The 23,113-nt window shown below is 34.4% G+C and overlaps 2 protein-coding genes across 2 annotated transcripts; both read right to left on the reverse strand.

The window, feature by feature from the left end:
- Nucleotides 1-13,821: 13,821 nt before the first annotated feature.
- LOC308270900 (olfactory receptor 4K13-like) lies at nt 13,822-14,763 on the reverse strand (the record flags this gene model as incomplete). Its single annotated transcript, XM_080707054.1, has 1 exon — nt 13,822-14,763. The coding sequence occupies one exon, from the start codon at nt 14,761-14,763 to the stop codon at nt 13,822-13,824; it is 942 nt and encodes a 313-aa protein (XP_080563180.1).
- Nucleotides 14,764-21,936: 7,173 nt separating this feature from the next.
- On the reverse strand, nt 21,937-22,863 carry LOC308271362 (olfactory receptor 4N5-like; the record flags this gene model as incomplete). Its single annotated transcript, XM_080707659.1, has 1 exon — nt 21,937-22,863. The coding sequence occupies one exon, from the start codon at nt 22,861-22,863 to the stop codon at nt 21,937-21,939; it is 927 nt and encodes a 308-aa protein (XP_080563785.1).
- Between the last annotated feature and the right edge of the window lie 250 nt (nt 22,864-23,113).

Below are 23,113 nucleotides of genomic sequence, written 5' to 3' on the forward strand. Positions count from 1 at the left end.
GGAATAACTAGGTTAATGAGATCTGGAACATCACCTATCAACAATGACTCACAAATAAAGGAAAGAAGATGCCAACACAGCAGAAACACAAAGCTGAGAATCCTGAAAATATGAGAATGAGAAAAAGTTAGAAAATAAGGAAAATCATGAATACTTACCAACAAGAAATGCAAGAAGAATTCTGAATCCTAATCTTCAATATGATGAAAGGCTTCACAGTAAATGTACAGGAAAAGAACAAAGAAATTGAGATTTTAAGAAGAATAAGAAGAGACCTGGGATGGGACTTCCAGGAAGATGGGACGGAGAAAAACGGGGCTTACGAGCCCCGCTAACAACCAATCTCTATTACCACAAAATCAGCGCCTTTCATAGCCAGAAAACACCATCAGCAGAGAAACAAAAAATGTAATTTCAAGAGACAGAGAAAAAGAGAGCTGAAAAAACGAGACACCAGAAACCAGACCGCAGTGCTGCAGCTGGAGCCACGGCGCGGAGCGGTAGGCGCCATTTTCCCTTGCAGCACCAGGCTCCAGAGAGGAAGGGAACTCATAATGGAGCTCATAACCAGAGAGGAGATATGCCGGCCTCAAGCCCAAGGACGCAGCTGCAGTGCCTTACTGCCGGCAGCAGCGGCGAGCTCACCAGACGGCATCAGACCAATGCAATCAACAGTCCACCAGGCTCCAGAGAGGCGCGGTGGACAGCAAGCCGAGGTGAGCCGCTGCAGATCAGCCGGGTGGGATTCGGCAGATTTCTTGGCACAGGGAGCAACTAATTTTTTTTTTTGAATGAACTGTCTTCAAACAGTAATATTCTGTCTTCCAGTTTATCTAATTTTCTAGAATTTCTATTACTATCTTCCTTTTATTTATTGACTCTTTCATTTCATTCCAGGCTTTATTTATTTATTTATTTATTTATTTATTTATTTATTTTGGTACTGGTGATGGAACCCAGGGGCTTTCTACCTCCAGGCTATACCCCCAGACCTACTTTTTTATATTTTATTTGGAAACAGGGTCTCACTTAACTTGCTGAGAGCCTCACTAAGTAGTTGAGGTTGGAGTCACACTTGCGAGATCCTCCTGTCTCAGACTCTCATGCGCTGGGATTATGAGCATGTTCCTCCACTTCCAGCTTTCATTCCAGGTCTCTTCTTTTTTTAATTTATTTTTTATTGGCGCAATGTATTCATACATCATAATGGTATAAAGAAAATACTTTTGTAGACATACATGCACACATCGCCCAGTTAGCACCTACCCAATCCCCACCCCATTCCCTCCCCATCCCTCTTTCCCATGCTTGGCTTAGTGGTTGACATCTATTTTTATAGCAATTTATCCAATATTAACGATGATAATCTCACATAACAGTTTAATTTGTCTGATAACAAGCTTTTGATGACTTAAAGATAACATTTCAATATTTCTTTTTGCTTTCTTTCTTACCAGAGAATATTTTTTTACGTGAAACTATCATACATTTATTTATTTATTTATTTATTTTTCAGAAAAAATCTATCCTGATATGGAATATGGACTTTAGATACCCAAAACAATCTCGAAGAAGAACAAAGCTAGAAGATGTATATTTTCTGATTTCAAACCATATAAAGCTACAATAATTGAAACAGTGTAGTACTGTTCTAAAGGCAGATATATAAACCATTGGAGCTAAATAAAAGCCTAGAGATAAATTCTTCCATATATTGTCAAGTTATTTTTGACAAGATTTCCATGAACATTTGGTGGAGGAAATAATAATCTTTTAACTAAATATTGTTGAAAAATAATAATTACATGGAAAAGAATAAAATTGGACACTTACCTAACACATATACAAATATTAACTCAAAATAGATAAAAGACCTAAATATAAATCTTAATACTATAAAATTTTAGAAGAAAATCTGGGTCATAAAACCTCACAACATTGAAATTGGCAGTGATTTCTTGGATGTTATTTCAATGGCACAGACAACAAAAGGGTAAAAAAAAATCCCTAAAAAATAAAAAAATATTGTATATCCAAAGACAATGTAAACAGAGTTAAAAGTTACTGATAGAATGGGATAAAATATTTCCAAATGCTATATCTGAAAGTATATTAATATTCCAACTAGAAATCCTGAAAATTAGCAACAATAAAAGCAAACAATACCCTTTAGAGATAGGTAAAAGACTAACATAAATAATGAATCTCCACAGATAACCAGTCTTAGTTGTCTATTGGATGGAAAATCTTGTTTCTCTGGTTCTGGTGTGTGTTACCTATTTCTTCTTTGTAGTTAATCTCTTTGAGTATTTTCTCTAGCACTGGTTTTGAAGACATAAATTCCTTCAGTTTCTGTTTGTCATGGAAGCTTCTTATTTCTCCATCTAATTTGATAGATAGTTGTGCTGGGTAGGAAATTTTTTAGCTGGAAGTTGTTTTCTTTCAGAGTTTGGAATATGTTACTCCAAGCCCTTCTGGCTCTCATGACTTGGATTGGGAAGTCTGGAGTGATTCGAATTGGTTTGCCTCTGAATGTCACTTGGCCCTTTGTTTTTGTTGCTTTTAAAATCTCTGCTTGGCTTCCACATTGGTCATTTTGACAAGTATGTGGCATAGAGAACCTCTTCTCTGATCCTCTCTAAAGGGAGTTCTATAAGTTTCCTGGACCTGTGTATTGACCTCTTGCTCTATGTTTGGAAAATTTTTTGCTATTATTTTTTTGAAGAGATTATTAATCCCTTTGGTTTCACCTTCTTTTCCTCCTCTATTCCAATTATTCTTAGGTTAGCTCTCTTAAAACGGGCCCATATTTCTTCAATGTCAGATTCCTGCTGTCTGATTTTTTTTCATGTTAGAAATTATGCCTTCATTTTTGGAGTGATCATCTTCTAGGAGCAAGATTCTATTCTCCTTGTGGTCTAATTGATTGTTTATACTTTGAATTGAGGCCTTTACCTCAATGATTGCTTCCTTTATTTCTTTTAGACTCTTTAAATTCTTTTCAAAAGTCCTGTATTATTTCAACAGTTATATCCCTGATTTGATCTTCTGGAGATCTCTGAATTTCTGGGTTACCAGGTTCTGATGTTGTGGGGTTGCAGACATTCATTTCTCTATTGTTGTTCCTCTTCCCCATGATTTCAGAAGTTTGTACCTTCCCTGAGTCACTATGACTTCACTTAGAGTGCTCTGTATCTTGAGTCTGTTGTAATCTCAGCCACCACTACTCCTTTACTGGGTTATATTTCAGAGTCTCATACCCAGAAAGTTAATTGAGTTGGTGGGAGACCATGGGGGTGCCAGGCTGGGTATTTTACCACAGGGAGCTGCGACTAGGGTGTGGTATTTCTGCCACTGCTACTCCTTCACTTGGTTGGATTGCAAAATATCTGACCCAATGAGATTATCAAAGCTACCCAAGTCCCTGGGAGTGCAATACAGGGATTTCTCCTTTAGCAGCTGCACTTACACTTATGGTAATTGTGCACGCAGATCTGGAGCTGTGGCGGGGCGAGGTGAACTCGCTGTTGCTGCTGGCAATATGGAACCACTGCCATGCCCTCGGCAGTGAGGCTGATGCTGCTCACAATATGGCACTGCTTCCATGCCCTTGACAGTGAGACTGTCACTGCTAGCAATATGGTGATGCTGCCATGCCCTTGGCCTTGAGGCTGGTGTATTTCTTTTCTGGTTTTGAGCTCCATTCTGAGTCCCTGGAAGGTGTGATGAGCTTGGCCACTGTCGGTTTTAGACATTCATTGCGCTGAAAGAACTGCTGAATTATACCCAAATGATCCGCAGCTGCTCATTTCAGCTCCTTGTTTACCTTTCCTCTCTGGAGCCTGGTGCTGTGAAGGAAGATGGTGCCGGCTTGCTCCTCTGCCACATTGCAAGTTTGATTTCTGGTGTCTGGTTGTTCTTCTAGTCTTTTTTTTCTCTGTCCTTTGTGTTTACATTTTTTATTTCTCTGCTGATGGTGTTTTCTGGCTATGAAAAGCACTGATTTTGTGGCAACAGAGATCAAGTTTTAGCAGGACTCGTAAACGCTGCTTTTCTTAGTCGCCATCTTCCTGGAAGTCCGAGAAATAATTTCAGAGAATATTTCAAACTTGGAAAGAGACTTGGACATCCACATACAGGATACATATAGAACACTGTTAAGACAAGATCAAAGAAGGACTTCCCCACACCATGTAATAATCAAAATGACCCACATAGAGGCTAAGAAAAGGATCTTAAAAGCAGTGAGAACAAAAGAATGGGTGACATTCATGGGAAAAACAATAAAAATCTTTCCAGACTTTACAACCAAAGTCAAGGATGCCAGGAAAGACTGGCATGATGTTATCCAGACCCTGGAAGAAAAGAACTTTCAACCAAAACTGTGATATCCAGCAAGGAAATTATATAAAATTGATCAGGAATGAAAATTCTTCAAGACAATTCTTGTCTTGAATAAATTCATGAATATTATCAGCAATAAACTACTTAAAGAAATAAGTCATTAAAAAGAATAAAGCAAATTTCAGAACCAGAGAAGAGATAAATTTGATCAGAGGGGCACTAAGCAAAAATTAAATAATACTATATTAAACATAATATTGAACACAAAATCGACAGGAAACAAAAATCATATCTCTATAATAACACTGAATATCAAAGGACTCAACTCACCAATTTAAAGACAGACTGGCAATGTGGATTAAAAAATATAATTCAGATATATGCTGCTTGCAAGAAACTCACTGTATAGCCAAAGATATTCATAGGTTAAAAGTTAAAAGATGGAAAAGATATATCATGGCAATGGAGACTGAAAATGAACAGGGGTAACAAGCTGTTATCCAATAAAACATACTTTAAGCTAAAACACATCAGAAGAGACAAAGCAGGGCACTTTCAAAGCAGTGGCAGATACGAAATCAACCTAAAGTAATTAGTAGCTCTCTATATGCCAACAGTGAATCCACAATGAAAGAAAAAAGAAAACAATTCCATTCAATAACTCAAAACCAATAAAATAACTAGGAATAAACCTAACCAAATATGTAAAAGACCTCTACAAAGAAAATTATAAAACATTAAAGAAAAAAAATTAAAGAAGACCTTGGAATATGGAAAGGTCTCTCTTGCTCAGGGATGGGAAGAATAAATATCATCAAAATGGCCATTCTGCTAAAAGAGATCTACAGATTCAATGCAATTCTTATCAAAATACCATCTACATTCTTCATAGACCTAGAAAAATCAAACATGGATTTCATATGGAGAAACAAAAGACCGAGAATAGCCAAAGCACTTTTCAGCAATAAGAACCATGCAGGAGTAATCACAATTCCTGACTTTAAATTATACTACAGGGAGATAGTAATTGAAACAGCATGGTATTGGCCCAACAACAAGCATACAGACCAATGGAACAGAATAGAAGATACAAAAATGAATCCACACACACTGTAGTCAATTGGTATTCTATAAGGCCATTTGCATATTCTGGAGAAAAACAGCCTTTTCAACAAATTGTGCTGGGTGAAATGGCTATCTATTTGTAGAAAAATGCAACTAAATTGTTATCTCTCACCCTGCACAAGAATCAACTCAAAATGGATTAGATATTTTGAAATCAGACCAGAGCCTGTGAACCTACTAGAGAAGGGCACAGGTTCAACATCGCAAAATATAGACACAGGTAGTAACTTTCTCAACAAGACCTCCACAGTGCAGCAAATTAAAACAAGAATGAAAAAGTGGGTTGACATCAAAATAAAAAGTTTCTGCTTGTAAAAGAAAATGATCAAGTATCTAAAGAGAAAACCTACAAAATGGGAAGAGATCTTTACCAGCTACACCTCTAATAGAGGGCTAATATCCAGAATATATAAAGAGCTTTAAAGACTTTACACCAGCAAAAAAATGAAATAATAATAACCCATTCAAGAAATGGGAAAATGAATTGAAAAGAAAACTTCACAAAAGAAGAGATACAAATGGCCAATAGATATATATATATAAATGTTCAACATCATTAACAATCAGGGAGATGAAATCAAAACTACACTGAGATTCCATCTAACCCCAATCAAAGTGGCAATAATTTGTTGTCAAATAACAAAAAATGTTGGGAAGGATGTGTGGAAACAGGAACTCTTCTACACTGTTGGTGGGAGTGCAAACTAGTTCAACCACTCTGGAGATCAATGTGGAGATTCATTAGAAAACTGGGAATGGATCTACTACACTAGCTGGCTATATCACTACTGGGTATTTTTCCCAAAAAATCAAAATCAGAGAACTACAGTAATATATGCATACCCATGTTCATAGCAGCACAATTCAAGTTGCCACAATATAGAACCAACCAAGGTGTCCATCAACAGATGAATAGATTACAAAGTTATGGGTAATACACACAATGGAATTTTACTTATCAATACAGAAGAACAAAATCAAGTCATTCATAACAAGATGGAAAGAACTAGAGAACATTATGTAAAATGAGATTAGCCAAGCACAGAAAGAGAAGAAGCATATGTCTTCTCTAATATGCTCAAGCTAGGGAGTTTTGGGAATATCACAGAGACTCCAGATAATGGAGCGGAAACTTCAGCAAAGCCAGGAAGGAAGGGTAGGGGAAGAAGGCTTAGTAGATTCATTAATGGAAAAGCTACATGTGACTATGTGTATACATGTGAATATAACATTGTTATCCTGGACACTCAGTATCGGGAGGGAGGGAAATGGGGAGGTGGTGAGGTACCAAGTACTGTGGGAATATATGCCACTGTCAACATGATCTACATTATGATGTGAGACTATAGTGCACCAATAAAAATATATATAAAAATTTAAAAAATAACATGAAAAAATACATCCCCACAACTCTTGATATATTTCCCTCACACCCCACCTTGTTCCCCACTTCCCTCCCTATATGAGTTACTGAAATTGCTAATAATAACTTCACCTATTAGCATAGTATTTGAATGGGCTGTTTTCTTCTTCAACCCTCTCTGTTTTCTGTCCTACCACCCTTCACCAATTTCTTTCCCCTACTATATAGGTGTCTCTCTTCATGAAGATTGTAGTTATTGTCGTTGATATTCTCATTATTGCAAATAATCTTCAAACTATGCAATCCTCAATCTTAAAATGCTAACAGGAGAAAATCTGGACAAGATTCAAAAGGTAAAACTGTGATATCGAAGTCAACCACTAAGCCAAGCAAGGGAAGGAGGGATGGGGAGGGAATGGGGTGGAAATTGGGTAGGGGTTTAATCAGTGATGTGTACATGTATGTACAAACAAGTTTTTTTTTTACCCCAATATGATGTATGAATATAATGCACCAATAAAAAATTTAAAAAAGGTAAAATTGGAAAATTAAAGAGGTCACTATTCCTAACATCACAGCTAAATCTCAAATGGAAAATTTAAATTTTGAGTAGCATATATTACACAAATAACAGTGGCCTAAAATGGAATGAAAAATAATTGAGTAATATTGGACCAGACAATATTTGGCTTTTCTAGCAAAAGTTGTCTGAAAATGAGATGAACGGCATGTGGCTGGGGGCACCTTGCTCCGTCAATGTCTTTGATTTGGCTAAAAGATGAAAAATTACTACTCTCCTTTAAACTTAGGGTTCTGGGTTAGGGATAAAAACATGCAATTTTCATACTGTGGCTTATATTGGTCATGAATACATTTCCACACAATCACTCAAATGATACAATTTATGTGGAAACATGTAACTGGCAAATTTTTAATAGAAATAAATGGTGCCCTTAGCTTTAATATGTTTCCTTTTTACCAAAGAGTTAAGCTATTTATGAAGGTGATGTTGACTAAGGAGAAAGAAATGTTTGAAAAGAAGAAAAATTATATTTGCTGACAAATTAGCCACTATAAATATTTTTCAAATTAATTAATTTATTTAATAGTCCTATAGTTCATGCTTACAGTATTTCTCAATTTTATGGGGTTTCCAGAAAACAAATCCTAGCACATATGAATATATATAACGGTGTCTAGTAGTTGTAATTTAACAGACAAAGAATGAACACAAAGAATTGGCACAAAGGGCTTTTGTTCTTATATATTGTTCAAATAATAAAGTAGGAAAGAACTATTTTAGAAGTAGGTATTAAAGTATCATTGGGTTTAAAAAAATAGAAGATAGTCCTTGCCTTTCAAAATTACCAAAAATGAATATATTAGTAGCACAATTAGATAACTTTATTGACTAAGAGATCATAAAATTCCAATCAAGAAAAGAAGTGTAGTGTTGAGGAAGAAAAATTTGAATTAAACTAATCATTCATCTTGTTATTCCATAAATGGTTTCTGAATTAGCATAGAGGCTCAGTGTATAAAAATCAAAATATAGGTAGATATTAAAAATTTAAAAATAATAAAATAACTTGTCTCATTTTTTATATCTTAATTTTTATTACATTATATTTCAATTTATCACTAATGCTAATTTAGCCAAGGTAGAACCTAATATTTTATTATTTTACTTACTCTAAATTATTTTGTGCTATTTTCTTCTATGGACTAGCTAACTCAAATTTATGTTTCAAAAATTCAGGCTCAAACTATCAAACTAAGGCTTTTCATCAAGGATATAAGTGATCTCTCCTCTGTAAGAGTGACTCTTCTCTGCACTGCAACTAAAGACATTTGTCCATCTGCAAGTTGACCACAATGATCTGTTGAGGTTTTCCTCATGATCAGAGTAGTGTGGCTTCAGTTAAAGTACTACTTTTATATAAAATGACACATCCTTTATACACATGCAATATGTAATCATCACTGTTCTTTAAACCTGCCAGTTTCTGCTGAGCATTGACCTTCTTCAAAGACATGTAGACACAGTAAAGTCTCTCTATATATTCCATCTATTTTTTTTACCTTTAGCAAAACCTAGTACAATTATTTTCAGGTTAAAAAAAGGAGTTGACCAAAGTACCTATGATGCACTCCTCAAGGGAATAATTAAGAGAAACATGTTGGTTTCCTCTAGGGTTCGGGACAAGGACTTTCTCCTAATTGTTCAACTGGATTATGAATCCAACAAGTGTATCATCCTTGTGAACTTTCTCTAAAGAGTGTTTGCTCTGGAAAGTAAACCAAACTCATCTGGTTTGGTTGGTGATGGGTGGAACACATTTGTAGAAAAGTTAACTAACCCTAAATGAAACTTGAAGAAATTATAATCCTCTTACCTTGATTATAAAATAATATATAATTAGTAACTTAATTTTTAAAGTAAAATGAAAATAAACAATATATTATATAAGCACATTCATAAGCCATTGACCAGTTAACAACTTAGATAATAAAATTTTTTTCTCATGTATGGAGCTTGAGAAAGAGGGGTTGTGGTGGAGCTTTCACCATTCTGAATGACCTAATTTACTAAGAAATCAGCAAACAACCATTAAGCATATTTAGAAATTCACAAAGCCCTTTGAGAGTACATAAAACTTTAGGAAGACTCAAAAGTATTAAAGGACGATCAAAGAAGGTGAGCAACTCTAGTATAATGTTATGATAAAGCAATGTAACTACATAAGCAAATTCTAAAGGCTGAGTAACAGTAGTAATCAGAGATGAATATATTTGTTAGAGGATTTATTATTTTTCTTTTTATATTTAACAGTTTCACGTTTATTAAAATATCATAGCTTTCTTGAATAACAAAGAACTTAGATTCATAAATATTTCATAAAGCTGGTGACACATTAACTTCCAAAATTCAGGACAGATGTCAGCAGATTTATGACTCTCTGAACGACCTCAGAGTTCTTTTTTAATGTAGTGCCCTGAAAAATAAAACGTTTTAAAATTTTTGTCTGCTAAAACTGTTCAAATAATAATACTGTGGCAATGTATGAAAGTATTACTATTAATCTCACTGACTTCAGTGGGAAGGGAGAATCAGGGAGCAGGCACACGCTTGTAATCCCAGCATTTGGGAGGCTGAGACCAGAGGATCACGGTTCACGGAAAGCCTCAGGTACTTAATGAGGCCCTCTGCAACTCAGTGAGACTCGGTTTCAAAATAAAGAATAAAAAATAGGGCAGGGGGTGTAGCTCAGAGGTATAATGCCCCTGGGTTCCATCCCCAGACCCGCAAAAAAAAAAAAAAAAAAAAAAGAGCTGTGTGGATGTGTTTTTATCACATTGAATCTCACTGTGATGTAAATTGCAATGAAAAAGTCTTTGCACTATTTTGGAAAAATTAGAAACAAATACAAAAAATGAAATTATATTCTTTAAAAATTATTTTTTCTTGGTGCTGGAGATGGACACCAAGGGCATTTTCACCTCTGTACTACACTTTTGGTCTCATTCATTTGTTTGTTCATTCATTCATAAAAAAGGATATCACTAAATTGTTGAGAGTCTGGCTAAGTTGCTAAAGCTGACCTTGAGCCTGCAATCCCTTTGTCTCAGACTCCCAAGTACTGGGATTATAGGCATGTGTGATGGTCAGAAATTTTGTTCTTAAAATAATCTTTTGTTCCTGCATGAAGTTATTTATATCAATGGAAATCATACCTGTTGGGAGGAGGAGAAAATAGGGAAGGAAACCCAAAAGAAATGGTGTGTGTAGATGTTTCCATCATTCTGAGCCTCACTGTGATGTATAATTACAATGCACCAATTAAAAAATAGAAGTTAAAACAACCTAATAAATAGGCCAACATCTGTGGATTAAATGGTTATCCACTCTCTACCACTGTGTGTCTTTGTTTTAAAAGCCTGTTTAAATAGATTAGAAGGATTTTGTATATAAAACATAAATTGCCAGTTAAGTAAGAAGTACAGATCACCTCTTCTAACAGTGTATGTGAAATGATAACATGTCTTGTGATTCACTTACTTAAACTTAGGACACTACAGATATAAATCTCTGTGTGTGTGCATGTATGTGCATGTATGTGTCGCTGTAGATTGAAACCAGGGTGTTTATATTTTATTTTGAAATAGGGTCTCATTAAGTTGTTGAGAGCCCTAGTAAGTATATGAGGTTGGCCTCAAAACTATGATATCCTTTCTCAGCCTCTCAAGTACTGGGATTATAGCCATGTGGCTTTAAATGTTTAAATGGTACTTTATACTTTATATACCCGGCTTTAAATGTTTAAATGGTACTTTTTATGGGTTGCAGTTGTGTTATCTGTGCATTAAATGCATATTTTACATGGTGTTTTTAAATATTTAAAGAGTGTTACATATACATTGTTATTTTTCCATGAGATACTTAGGATCCAATAAAAATATTTAATTTTATTTTATTTAGATGTCTAGAATGTATCTACATGTTTAAAATGAATAATTATATTTATTTTCATTCAATAAATGACAAGCAAAACACTTAAAATACAAGAATTATTTTTCTGATGAAGATACATATACTACAGTGTAATGTTACATTACTTCTTGAGACAGTGTTTATAAGAAAGGAGGATGCATGAATATAGAAATTAGAAAAATAGTGTGTGCACAATTTATGTGCCCTCATTTGAGTATCCAAGCCAGTTGGTAAATATAACATACATAATTTTTCATAATGAAGGTAATATTTAAAAAATACATGGTCTAGGGTAAAATTTAATTAGGGGAAATACTGAAAAAGAAAAGAGGAAGAGGGGATATAAGAAGGGAAGATAGGTATGGTTAATTTTTAAAGTAATGACAACACTCCCAACAGATTGGTAGATTCTTGCATAATTTTAACTTTTATTTCCCTTTACAAAAGTTCATTATAAAGTTTCACAAACTCACTCTTAGAATCTTAATAAATTCAGGTTAGGTGAAATAAACAACTATCAGTTCTCTCTTTTCACATTTGGTATAGTTTATTCCCCATTTAAGAGGAGAGAGATATATCAAACTTTAAAGATTACTGTCTCTAATCCCTCCCATTCTCAAATAAGAATTCACTAGATTTACATATTCTGGTGTCTTCTCTTTAATTACACCTCAGCATTAACTTACTAACTTTAATTCATTGATATGATTTGTAAAACCATCCTTAGTAGCTATGAGATTTTTAAATTTAATTAAAATCAATGAATTAATTTAATCTCTATACACTGGTTGTTCTGTCTTTAATTCTCTTCTCCTGACTGATGTCTATTTCTGTAACTCTCCTAGTGTTAAATCCTGGGTTTACATGTCTTCTTAGAGTGGTTTTCTGGGAGCATTGTGGCTAATATAGATACTCCCCTACCCTAACCTTATTCTTTTTGGGACAAGGACCATATATGTATCATTAACAATGTACCATACTGTTTGAAAGTCTGGTAGTTGGTAAATATAAAAGAGGTTGTTTCGAGACCAACTAAATTCAATTAAAGGAAGATTGACCAAACTCTGTCACTTGTCATGGGAATTCAGAGTAATACAGATAAGCTTACTTTTTGGTATTCAAATTGATCTTGAATTCTAGAAAATGGTTTGAATACAAAGAAATATTTGAAATGCTTGTTTCTAAAAAAGTTTTTGTTTTATTAAGTATTCTTGGCCTATTAAGACCACAGAGTAAAGCAAAACAAAACAAAATCTATAATTTCTAATAACACCATGCCGACAAGGTTGTAATGGAGAAAGTCAGATACATTATTGGTGGGATTGCAAATTAGTGTAATCACTTTGGAAAAGAGTATGGAGGATCTTCAGAAGAATGGGAATGAACCTACTTATATGACCCAGCAATATCACTCCTGGGTATACTTTTGGTTATATACCAAAAAAATTGAAACCAGACTCTCATAGTAATAAATGCATATATCTGCACAGTTTATAATTGTCAAACTATGAAACCAGCCTGAGTATTCATCAATAGACGAATGAATTACAAAATTATTGGATATCCACATAATGGAATTCTACTTAGTCATAAAGTAGAACAAAATTATGTCATTTGCAGGGAGATGGATGAAACTGGAAAATATGCTAAGTGAGATTATTCAATCACAAAAAGTGGAAAGTTGAATGTTTTCCCTCATATGTGGAAGCTAGGGGGAAATTGGGACACAGGAAGGACTTCAGACAAAGAAGAAGAAACCTTAGTGGAGAGAAGGAGGGCACTGAACTAAGGGAGATGAGAGGAGGAGGAAGACTTGGAGAGGGAAATACTTTAATGGACATGATTTGCATACACAAACATCAGTGCAAATCAGTGTGAGCACAGGAGAAAAAGGGAGTGGGCTGGGGAAAAAGGGAGGCCTCACCATGCATAAAACTCTATGCATATATACCTCTATCACCTTGGACTTGAGCAAGATGTATGATTACAATGCACCATAAAAGAAAGAAAAAAGAGGCTTCATAAATTACACATATGGTGGTAGACATTTTAAACTTGTATTAGGTTACAAATAATAACTGTAGAAATAAAAATTTATTTAAAACTCTATCTTTGGTTTTATGTTATAAATTTATAATGTTTCACTCATTGAAACATAAAATTTTTGTGAGAAAACATTTTTATATATTCTAAATATTTTAAGATGGAAGATATATATGTTTTTCCAGGAATTATATATTAATTATTAACTATCAGTAAACTTAAACTAGCTTGAAATTCCACAAATATGGAAGAAAAAATTATATTATTTGGAAATCTATATACACACATACATATGTATATATATACATTATATCCAAGGGAATTCTATTTTCAAGCTATCTCCCTAGTCCTTTTTGGTTTTTATATTGAAATGGTATTCCTTTAAATTGCTAAAAGCCTCACTAGGTTGCTGAGGCTGGCCTTGAATTTGCTATCTTCCACTTACAAACAATATTTAAGGGGCTAGAAAAAAACCAGTAATTTGGCTGCTCAGTCTCTTAATGGCTGCCTTCATTTCCTGATTCCTCAAAGTATAAATAATTGGATTCAGGAGGGGTGTGATCACAGAGTAAAATATAGAAAGAAACTTATCTACAGAATAACTGTTAAATGGAAAAGCATAGATGAATATAGCTGGGCCAAAGAAGAGTGTTACCACAGTGATGTGAGCAGAGAGTGTGGACACAGCCTTGGAAGATGCTCTGGAGGAGTGCTGGACAAGGGTAATGAACATGATCATGTAGGATATCACCAATAGGATGAAGCAGACCAGGGAGAGGAGCCCACTGTCTGCAATCACCAAGAGCTCCAGGATGTAGGTCTCAGTGCAGGCAAGCTTGATGACCAGGGGGAGGTCGCAGAAAATGCTGTCTATGACATTGGGACCACAGAATGGTAAACCCACTGTGAAAACCATTTGGCTTGTGGTGTGTACGAACCCAATCACCCATGACAGCAGTAGAAACACGATGAGTGTCTTGTGGTTCATGATGCTCTTGTAGTGCAGAGGCTTACATATAGCAACATACCTATCAATGGCCATAGCTATCAGAAGAGACATCTCACCACCCCCAAAGAAATGCATCAAAAACATTTGGACCATGCAGCCCCAGAATGAGATGGTCTTGTGTTTTCTAAGAAAGTCTGCAATCACTTTGGGAGTTGCCACAGAGGAAAGACATAAGTCAAAAAATGATAAATTTGCCAAAAGGAAATACATGGGGGAGTGAAGATGGTTATCAAATATCACAGAAATCACAATGAGGAGGTTTCCCGCTACTATGGAGACATAGACAAGAAGGAAGATAATAAAAAACAGTACTTGAATCTTTTGAGAACTGGAAAGTCCCAGCAGGATAAACTGAGAAATACTTGTGTTTTTATTTAGGAAATCCATTTATCTATTTGCATGTGTCTGTCAGAAGTTGTCTAAAAAAGAGGAAAACAGGAAATCACAGAGAGTAATGAGACAGTGAGACTAATTATTTCTTAGCATTTTAGCATTAATTCAGGCATCAACACGTTTGGTGATATGGCTGCTTTTTTTATATTCCTTGATGTTTTTCAGCTAATAATACTCCATGGGACACAAAACCAGTAGAAATGGTGGTCTGTATGAAGCTAATTTGATTAAATTTATCTCTTGTTAATATAAAACAAAACCATATAACGTTAATAAAATTGGCCTCTCTCCATGTTCAGCTTCAGATCAGACTATGGAATAACATTTACTTTATTAGAATGATAGTGAATATTTTTTAAAATAAATAACAAAGTAAATTTTCATCTTTTGTAGCTTTCAGGAAGTGTGTAGACTGATAGATTTTTGTCACATCTTTAGTATGCACTAAAAACTTCAAATAAATTTCCAGAGAAAAGACTAGTGTTCAAATAAAATATAAATACATTTAATGAGGTCAGGAAATGATCTACAGTAAACCATTTAGCCCAAAAGCTCCTCCTTTGGCTTGATGTGAGTCTGTTATCCAGTTCTTAATAGAGGCTCACTGTTTATCTCTAAACCTTTTCTTGTCTTTATCAGAATTTCATCCCTCATGTTGATATTTAAGGAAGAAAATTAGCCATATATGATTATTCTTTGTACATTTCAATTTGTTATTCACACAATTTGAATGTAAAAATATAATATCTCTATCTCACCGCCACAAGCAGGTAATTATATGGCATTTTTTATTTGTAGCTAACACTAAAGCAAATATTTTTTCACAAGTGGCTCATATAATAACCAGTATGTATGACTCCATCTTTCAGAGTAATGTGAAAACTAATTTTGACAAAGTTGTACAATTTGAAAGTGGAGAGGTTTGATTATTCTCATTCACAATTGTGACTCCTTGTTTATTGTTTGTACTCTTGCAGTAACACCATCATGCTCACTATTGCCTCTCTGCTTCTAGAAAGCACATAAATAGTGGAATTGCAGGATCACATGTACCCGCAAATACAAAGTTCCAAACTACTAATTTCTTTCTAGCTGAACCAGCATTTAAATATTTATTATTTTTAGACTGCTTTCATAGGAACGTCAATTTTTCTCATATGTTGTTTATTTTAAATTCTAGCACATTTAATGATCAATATTTTATGAGTAGCAGAATTGCATGTCTTTGTAAGCTATGGGCCAGATATTTAATCCTTGCAATCTTATTATTTATCCATCTTCAAAAATAATTATATGCCTAAAAGCAAGTAACTTTATACTATGCAGTGATTCAAAGAATGAAATCATTCAATCTTATAGGTATAGCCAAACAACTTAGCCCTACTTATATACCTTTTCTGTAAGAATAAATTATTCAGCCAGGATTTCTGGATTATTTCCTCAAATCTCAATATAAAATACGTATTTGTAATTTTTCAAATTATAGCAAAATACAACTTATCCCACTTTAGTTTACTATTTGCCAGTTATTTTTTCATTTGTCTTTATTGTCAATTGTACGTGTGACTAGAGTGGTAAATATACAGGTAGAATAACATCAGCGCTATGATACCTACCAGTTTATACTTGTACTTGTTCAGTAATAAAATGAGATGAAATCATAATGAATCATTATGAAATCCTGGATGCTTAATCTTCATCATCCATTGTTATTACTCTCTGCTCTGGATTCAAAAGAAAACTATTTAAATATATCTCTCACCAAGGAGTATAAAGGAGAAAGCTAATTTGATTGTTATTAGATTCCCCCAGAGATTGGTAGCAAAAAAAATCAGTAGAAATTGTTAAAATATTTCTTCCACCATTACAGAAAATGAGATATCAAGTTTCATCTATCATATTGGTGGGTGAGATTCTTAAGACAATAATCACTATGCAAGAGGGTGCGGAAAGATAGAATTACAGGTAAATTTTTGGGCTATTTACGTGATGTTCATACTTTTGCTGCAGTTATTTTGTACAGTTAATATTGATAACTATTTTATTCAAGTAAATACAACTATTTTCCCTAAGCTTTATTTTTATTTTTGCAAAAAGTATATGAATTTATTATGGATTTATGTTGTACAACATGATATTTTAATGTGGCCCACATTATGAAATGGCTAAATCAAGCTAGTTAACATGTGCATTCCTTCAAATAATTATCATGTTTTGGTGTTGAGGACACTTAAAATATCATTTAAATTTTTTTGGAGAACACAATATATAAACTGGATGTGTTGGTGCATTTCTGTAATCCCAGTACTTGGGAGGCTGAGGTAGGAGGATCGCAGGTTTGAGGACAACATCAGCAATGTAAAATGAGATTCTCAACAACCTAAAAAGACCCTATTTCAAAACAAAAAATAAAAAGCACTGGGGATGTAGCTCAGAGGTAGAATGTCCTTGGGTTCAATCCCCAGTAACACAAAAGAAAACAAAAAACAAAGAAATGTTTACTCCAGTATTTTACCAATTTTTAAATGAGTTATCTATTTCCTTATTATTGAATTATTTGAGATATTTATGTATTTTAGATATCAATCCCTTATCATATATATGCCTTGCAAATATTTCCTTCAATTACATGGGAATTTTCTCTTAGTAAATTGTTTGCTGCCCAGAAAACCCTTAGTTAGTTACAGCCCAATTTGTCTAGTTATAATTTCTGTTTTCTGTGTTTTGAGGACTATATACAAGAAATCCCTGCCAGAAGATAACATGGGGGTTTACCCTTATGTTTTTTAGTAGGTACAATTTTAGTTCTTGTCTGTGGATCTTCTGTTTCTACAAAGTATATAAATAAATAACATATAGAACTACAAAGACAGAGTACTAAACTACTAATTTATTTCTAGGTAAATGAGTATTTAAATATGTACACATTTTAGACTGTTTTCATAGGATTATTTATTTTTTTCTGTTGTTTAAGTTCTGTTTAAGTTATAATAACTACAATGGTAGTGTCAATATTTTATAAGAAGTAACATTCTGTGACTTTCTAAGCTATGTGTCAGGCATTTTATCCTTGCAATCTTATTTATCCCTCTTTAAAAAAGAATTGCATCCCTAAAAGCAAGTGACTCTATATATTGCATAATAATAAAAATTATAATACACAATTATTATTCATAATTATTAATAATTCAAATAGTATAGCATACATTTCAGCACACCTCAAAATTTTCATCAATCTATACATTATTTTATTTCATCTGCACATCTTTTAAAATACATTTTATTTAACATTGAACTGGTTGCTCTCAGCACCATAAGTCATTCTTGAGTAAAGCTCAACTAGCACAAACATTTTTTCTTTAAGGCAACATCACAGATTCCTTGAACTTAAAAACATTACTCAGCACTTCAGCATTATGACTGGGGACCACTTTCAACAGGAGAATCACCAACAATGAGCACAAAAATATGAGAAGTGGCTGAGCATGATGCTACATGCCAATAATCCTAGATCTTGAGAGGCTGAGACAGGAGGATCTCAAGTTTGAGATCAGTTCACAGTAACTTAGCAAGACAGTTTCAGAATTTAAAAAAAAATGAAAGAAGTCTGAGGCTGTAGCTCAGAAGTAGAATGTCTCTGAGTTCAATCCCCAATAACTCCTCCACACACACAAACACCAATCTTGGAGGTAAATAGACTACAGAAAGGATATTTTTTACAATATGAGAGCCCATACAAGAACAGAGTGCTATGTTGTATCATCCCAGCTGGAAAATTTGCACACAGGATGATTCAATTTTTTTTACTGGTCAATGCACAATCTCAAATTACTAAAAGCATCACAGGTGTTGACATGAGGGTTATAACTAAATTTTGTGCGTAGGCAAATAAAGTAATATAGAATCTATGAGCAATGAAGATTACTGCATTTCTACGAACTTTTCTCTTATTTTCAACTTTTATATTAATTTATTAAATACTTGAATTCATGTAAATGATTTTTTAAAATTCTTCTGAAAATTATAGCTACAAGTTTTTTTTTTTGGGGGGGGCATGGGGATTGAACCCAGAGGCATTCTACCTCCAAGCTACACCCTCATCCCTTTGTATTTGTTTTGAAACAGAGTTTCACTAGGTTGCTGTGAGTGTTGCATCATTGCTGAGGCTGGCCTTGAACCTGTGATCTTCCTGTCTCAGCCGCTCAAGTACTGAGATTACAGGGGGTTGCCAACACACCTGACTTTGTTACAATTCTTTTATTATTATATTAGAGAATTTTTTAAGGTCACAACATGGATCCTTGATTCATTAGATTAAAATCACATTATAAGTTTACTAAATATCTTGCTATCTTAGAATCATAAGGCACTATATCTTTTATATAATTTTTTATTGTTCAAGACTGTTGCCATGCATAAATGTATATATCCATATATATTCACATATATACAGTCAGCTTCATATACATACATGTGTATGTATTACAAACCTCATATGATAAGCATGCTATTGTTTGTATATTCAATATTTTGTGTATACATATTTACATATATCAACTTAACAATTTAGTTATTCTTTATTCTCTCTTTCAATTTTAGTATTTCTCTTCATGATTCGTGCTTTTTGCCTAAAGAACTACTACTAATACTTATTTAGTACAAATTCTCAGACAATAGAATTTCTAATTTTTGTCTGAAAATTATCTCATCTTTATTTAAGGGATTTCTTATACAAATGTTTCTTATACAAATGTTTCAGCAATTTAAAGATGTTCCTGTAGCCAGGCCATGTGGCACATGCCTGTAATCCCGGTACTTGGGAGGCTGAGACAGGAGGATTGCAGGTTCTGGCCAGCTTTAGCAATTTAGGGGGACTTTCAGCAATTTAGTGAGACTCCATTTCCAAATAAAAAAAAATTTAAAATGGTCTGGCCATGTAGCTTGGAGAAAGAAAACCCCTGGATTCAATCCCTAGAACCACAAAAATGAAGGAAAGATGGATGGATGGCAGGATAGGAGAAGAGAAGGAAGGCAGTCATTGCACTTAAATTTCCACATTTGTTATGAAAAACACTATCATTAATGTTTTTGCATCTAAATGAATGTGTTTCCTTTTTTTCCCTCAAAACCTTTATTCTTCTTATGTGTTACAGAGTGTTGGCTTGTGTGGGTTGGTGTCCATTATCAGTTTGTAAAATTCTCTTCGAATATTGCATCTTTCCCATTCTCTCTTTTGTCCACACTGCTTGGATTTCAATGACAAATACACAACACATTATTATTGTTCCATCTCTAATATTATTTTTTTCTTTTCCACTTTGCATTTCAATTCATTGTTTTTTATTTTTTGATTTTTAATTCACTTTTTTGTCTTTCCCTGTGTGCCTCAGCTAATTTTAAACTCCTATAATGAGTTTTTATGTGTATTGAACTCAGGAGTATTCTCCTCTGAGTTACACTTACAGTTCTTTTTGTTTTTTACTTTGTCTCACTGGGTTGCTGAGAGTCTTCCTACATTGCTGATGCTGTCCTTAGACTTGTTATCCTGCCGAATCAGCTTCCCAAGTACTGAGAATACAGGTTTGAACCATCACAGCTGGCTCATATAATTAATTATTTACTTTTTATTTTTTTATTGTTTTGCAGTACTGGGGATGGAACCCAGGGGCGTTCTAACCCTGAGCTATACCCTCAACCTTATTTTTTATTCTTTATTTTGAAACAGGGTCTCATTGGGTTGCAAAGGGCCTCCTCACTAAGTAGCCGAGACTGTCTGTGAACTATGATCCTCCTGTCTCAGCCTCCCAAATGCTGGGATTACAAGTGTGTGCTACCACACCCATCTATGAATTTTTAATTCATAGAATTTTCATCTGATTATTTTATGAATTCCAAATTCCTGTTGAAATTCCTTTATTTATTTACTATAATTTTTTCTGCTATTTTTAACATAGTAATTCTTTTTTCCTAATGTAGTTATTTACTTTTATATCTGGAGTGGACATAAATGACTTATAGTTACATAATATGCTTATATGTTCTGGTGTTTCCATTTATTTTATTCAGTGGATTTTTTGTCTTTTGTTTTTAATCTAATATGATTTTATTGGTGCAGTGATTATACATCATAATGAGGTTCATAGTGATAGAAACACACATGCACACAGCAATTGGTCTTTTTCCCTCTGGGTCTAATGCATTCCCTCACCTTCCCTATACATGTTACATAAGTACCTAACATTATTTGAACTGTTTACTTTTTATTAAAATATAAACATTTGTGAAAAATTGTAAGCTGCATAGGCTTTAGGTCATGCTACTGCAAAATAAGATTCACTGTATCACTTTAAGATTTATATAGTTGATCTTAATCCCCTTAATCTAGGGAGTCTCAAATGTGAGGGAAATTACCTTATATTACCCACCTTAAAAAAGTAAGCTAAGTAAATTAGTTATCTTTAAACAGTCAATGAGTAACATGACAATTAGCCAACATAATTACATTTAGAATGTAATCATTTAGAGGGAACAAAAATTTATCTTTAAGGTTAAAAAATATTAAGAATGATTACTAAATTCTTCAAATCATTGAAAAACAAGTAGTTTTAAAAATATCCATTGAAAGTACTTAAAACATGATTGTTTTTACTTACTGATACTTTCCTTCTCTAAGAGTTGTAGTCTTCAAATATACTAAACTCATAAATTATTAGGTCCCTGCATTTGTTACTCTTCTGCTCATTTTTTTCCTAAGTGTTGACAATATTACTTCTTTCATATCATCTCAAAATCAGCCAAATGCCACAAGACCAGCAGGTTTTATCTAGAAGGCCTTACTTGACAACCAAAAGTAAGTTACTTACCACCTCTCCAGTCACTCTCTAACATAACATTACTTTTGACTTACTTTAGAATACTACTTTTTTCTGGTATTACATTTTAAAAATACGTAGTTTCGACTGCTTTAGGCACTGAATATAATTCTTGTAGACTTAAAATGCTGCCAATATCATTCATAGGACTAGAGCTGGGCCTGAAAACTGGACATGCTTAATATATACAATGTTTGGTAAATGACCAAATGACTCAATGCATGAATGAAGAAATATTATGCTTTAATCTGATTGGACATTCATCTTTCTTGCAGTACTCATTCTTTTCTTCTTTTTAGCAAACTCTGTGGTGACTTAACAGCTTTCTCATGGAAGCTTTCACTTCCTGGTTGCGAAGCGTATAAATCACCGGGTTCAGCAAAGGGAAGATCACTGTGTGGAAGAGAGAAACCACCTTGTCAGCTGGGAAAGCCCGGAAAGGGCGAGTGTAGATGAAAATGGCAGGTCCGAACATGAGGAACACGATGATGATGTGGGTGGTGCATGTGGACACAGCCTTGTTCTTCCCTTCTGCGCTGTGTCCTCTCACACGGCAGAGGATGACGGCGTAGGAAGACAACAGTCCCAGGAAGCACAGGAGAGTGAGCAGGCCACTGTTGGAGACCATCAGGAGCTCCACCACAAAGGTGTCTGTGCAGGCAAGCTTGATGACCTGTGGTACATCACAGAAGAAGTTGTCCAGCTGGTTTGGGCCACAGAAGGGCAAATGTAGGATGAGGGCCACCTGCACAATGGAATGGGTGAAGCCCCCAAGCCACAGAGCCAGCAACAATGCATAGCAGACTCTGGGGCTCATGACAGTTGAGTAGTGCAAAGGCCGGCAGATGGCTATATAGCGGTCAAAGGCCATGACCACAAGAAGGAACATCTCTCCTACCCCAAGGAAGTGCAAGAAGAATAACTGAGTGATGCAGCCTCTGTAGGAAATGAGTTTCTTCTCAGAGAAGAAGTCTACCAGCATCCTGGGAGCCACAATAAAGGAATAGGATGCATCCAGGAAGGCCAAGTTGCCCAGGAAGAAGTAAAGTGGGGCACTGAGTCCAGGATCTGATCTTATGGTGAAAATAATAAGAACATTTCCAGGGAGGATGATGAGGTAGAAAATTAAGACTAGCACAAAGACCAGAATTTGAGCTTCTTGAGACTGGGTCAGACCAAGGAGGATGAATTCAGTCACCACTGTGCTGTTCTCTAGCTCCATCACTTCTCAATCCACAAGATAACTAAAAGCAAAATGCTATCTATTAAAACCACCCTTTTCTGTGTTCAATAGCTCCACTCCTAAACAAATTATTTTTGTGATATTCCAAAATTACCATTGCCCAAAGCAAATCATGCCACATAACTCCTCTATATTCTGAGTTAACCATTATTTAATTCTAATTCTTTACTAAGAAATTATTTTTCTAGCTCCAATTCCATTTTCATTAACCCCCTTCTTTATAACTCCA

The sequence above is a fragment of the Muscardinus avellanarius genome (assembly GCF_963383645.1).
Source record: "Muscardinus avellanarius genome assembly, chromosome: 12".
In the NCBI taxonomy this organism is placed as follows: Eukaryota; Metazoa; Chordata; class Mammalia; order Rodentia; family Gliridae; genus Muscardinus; species Muscardinus avellanarius.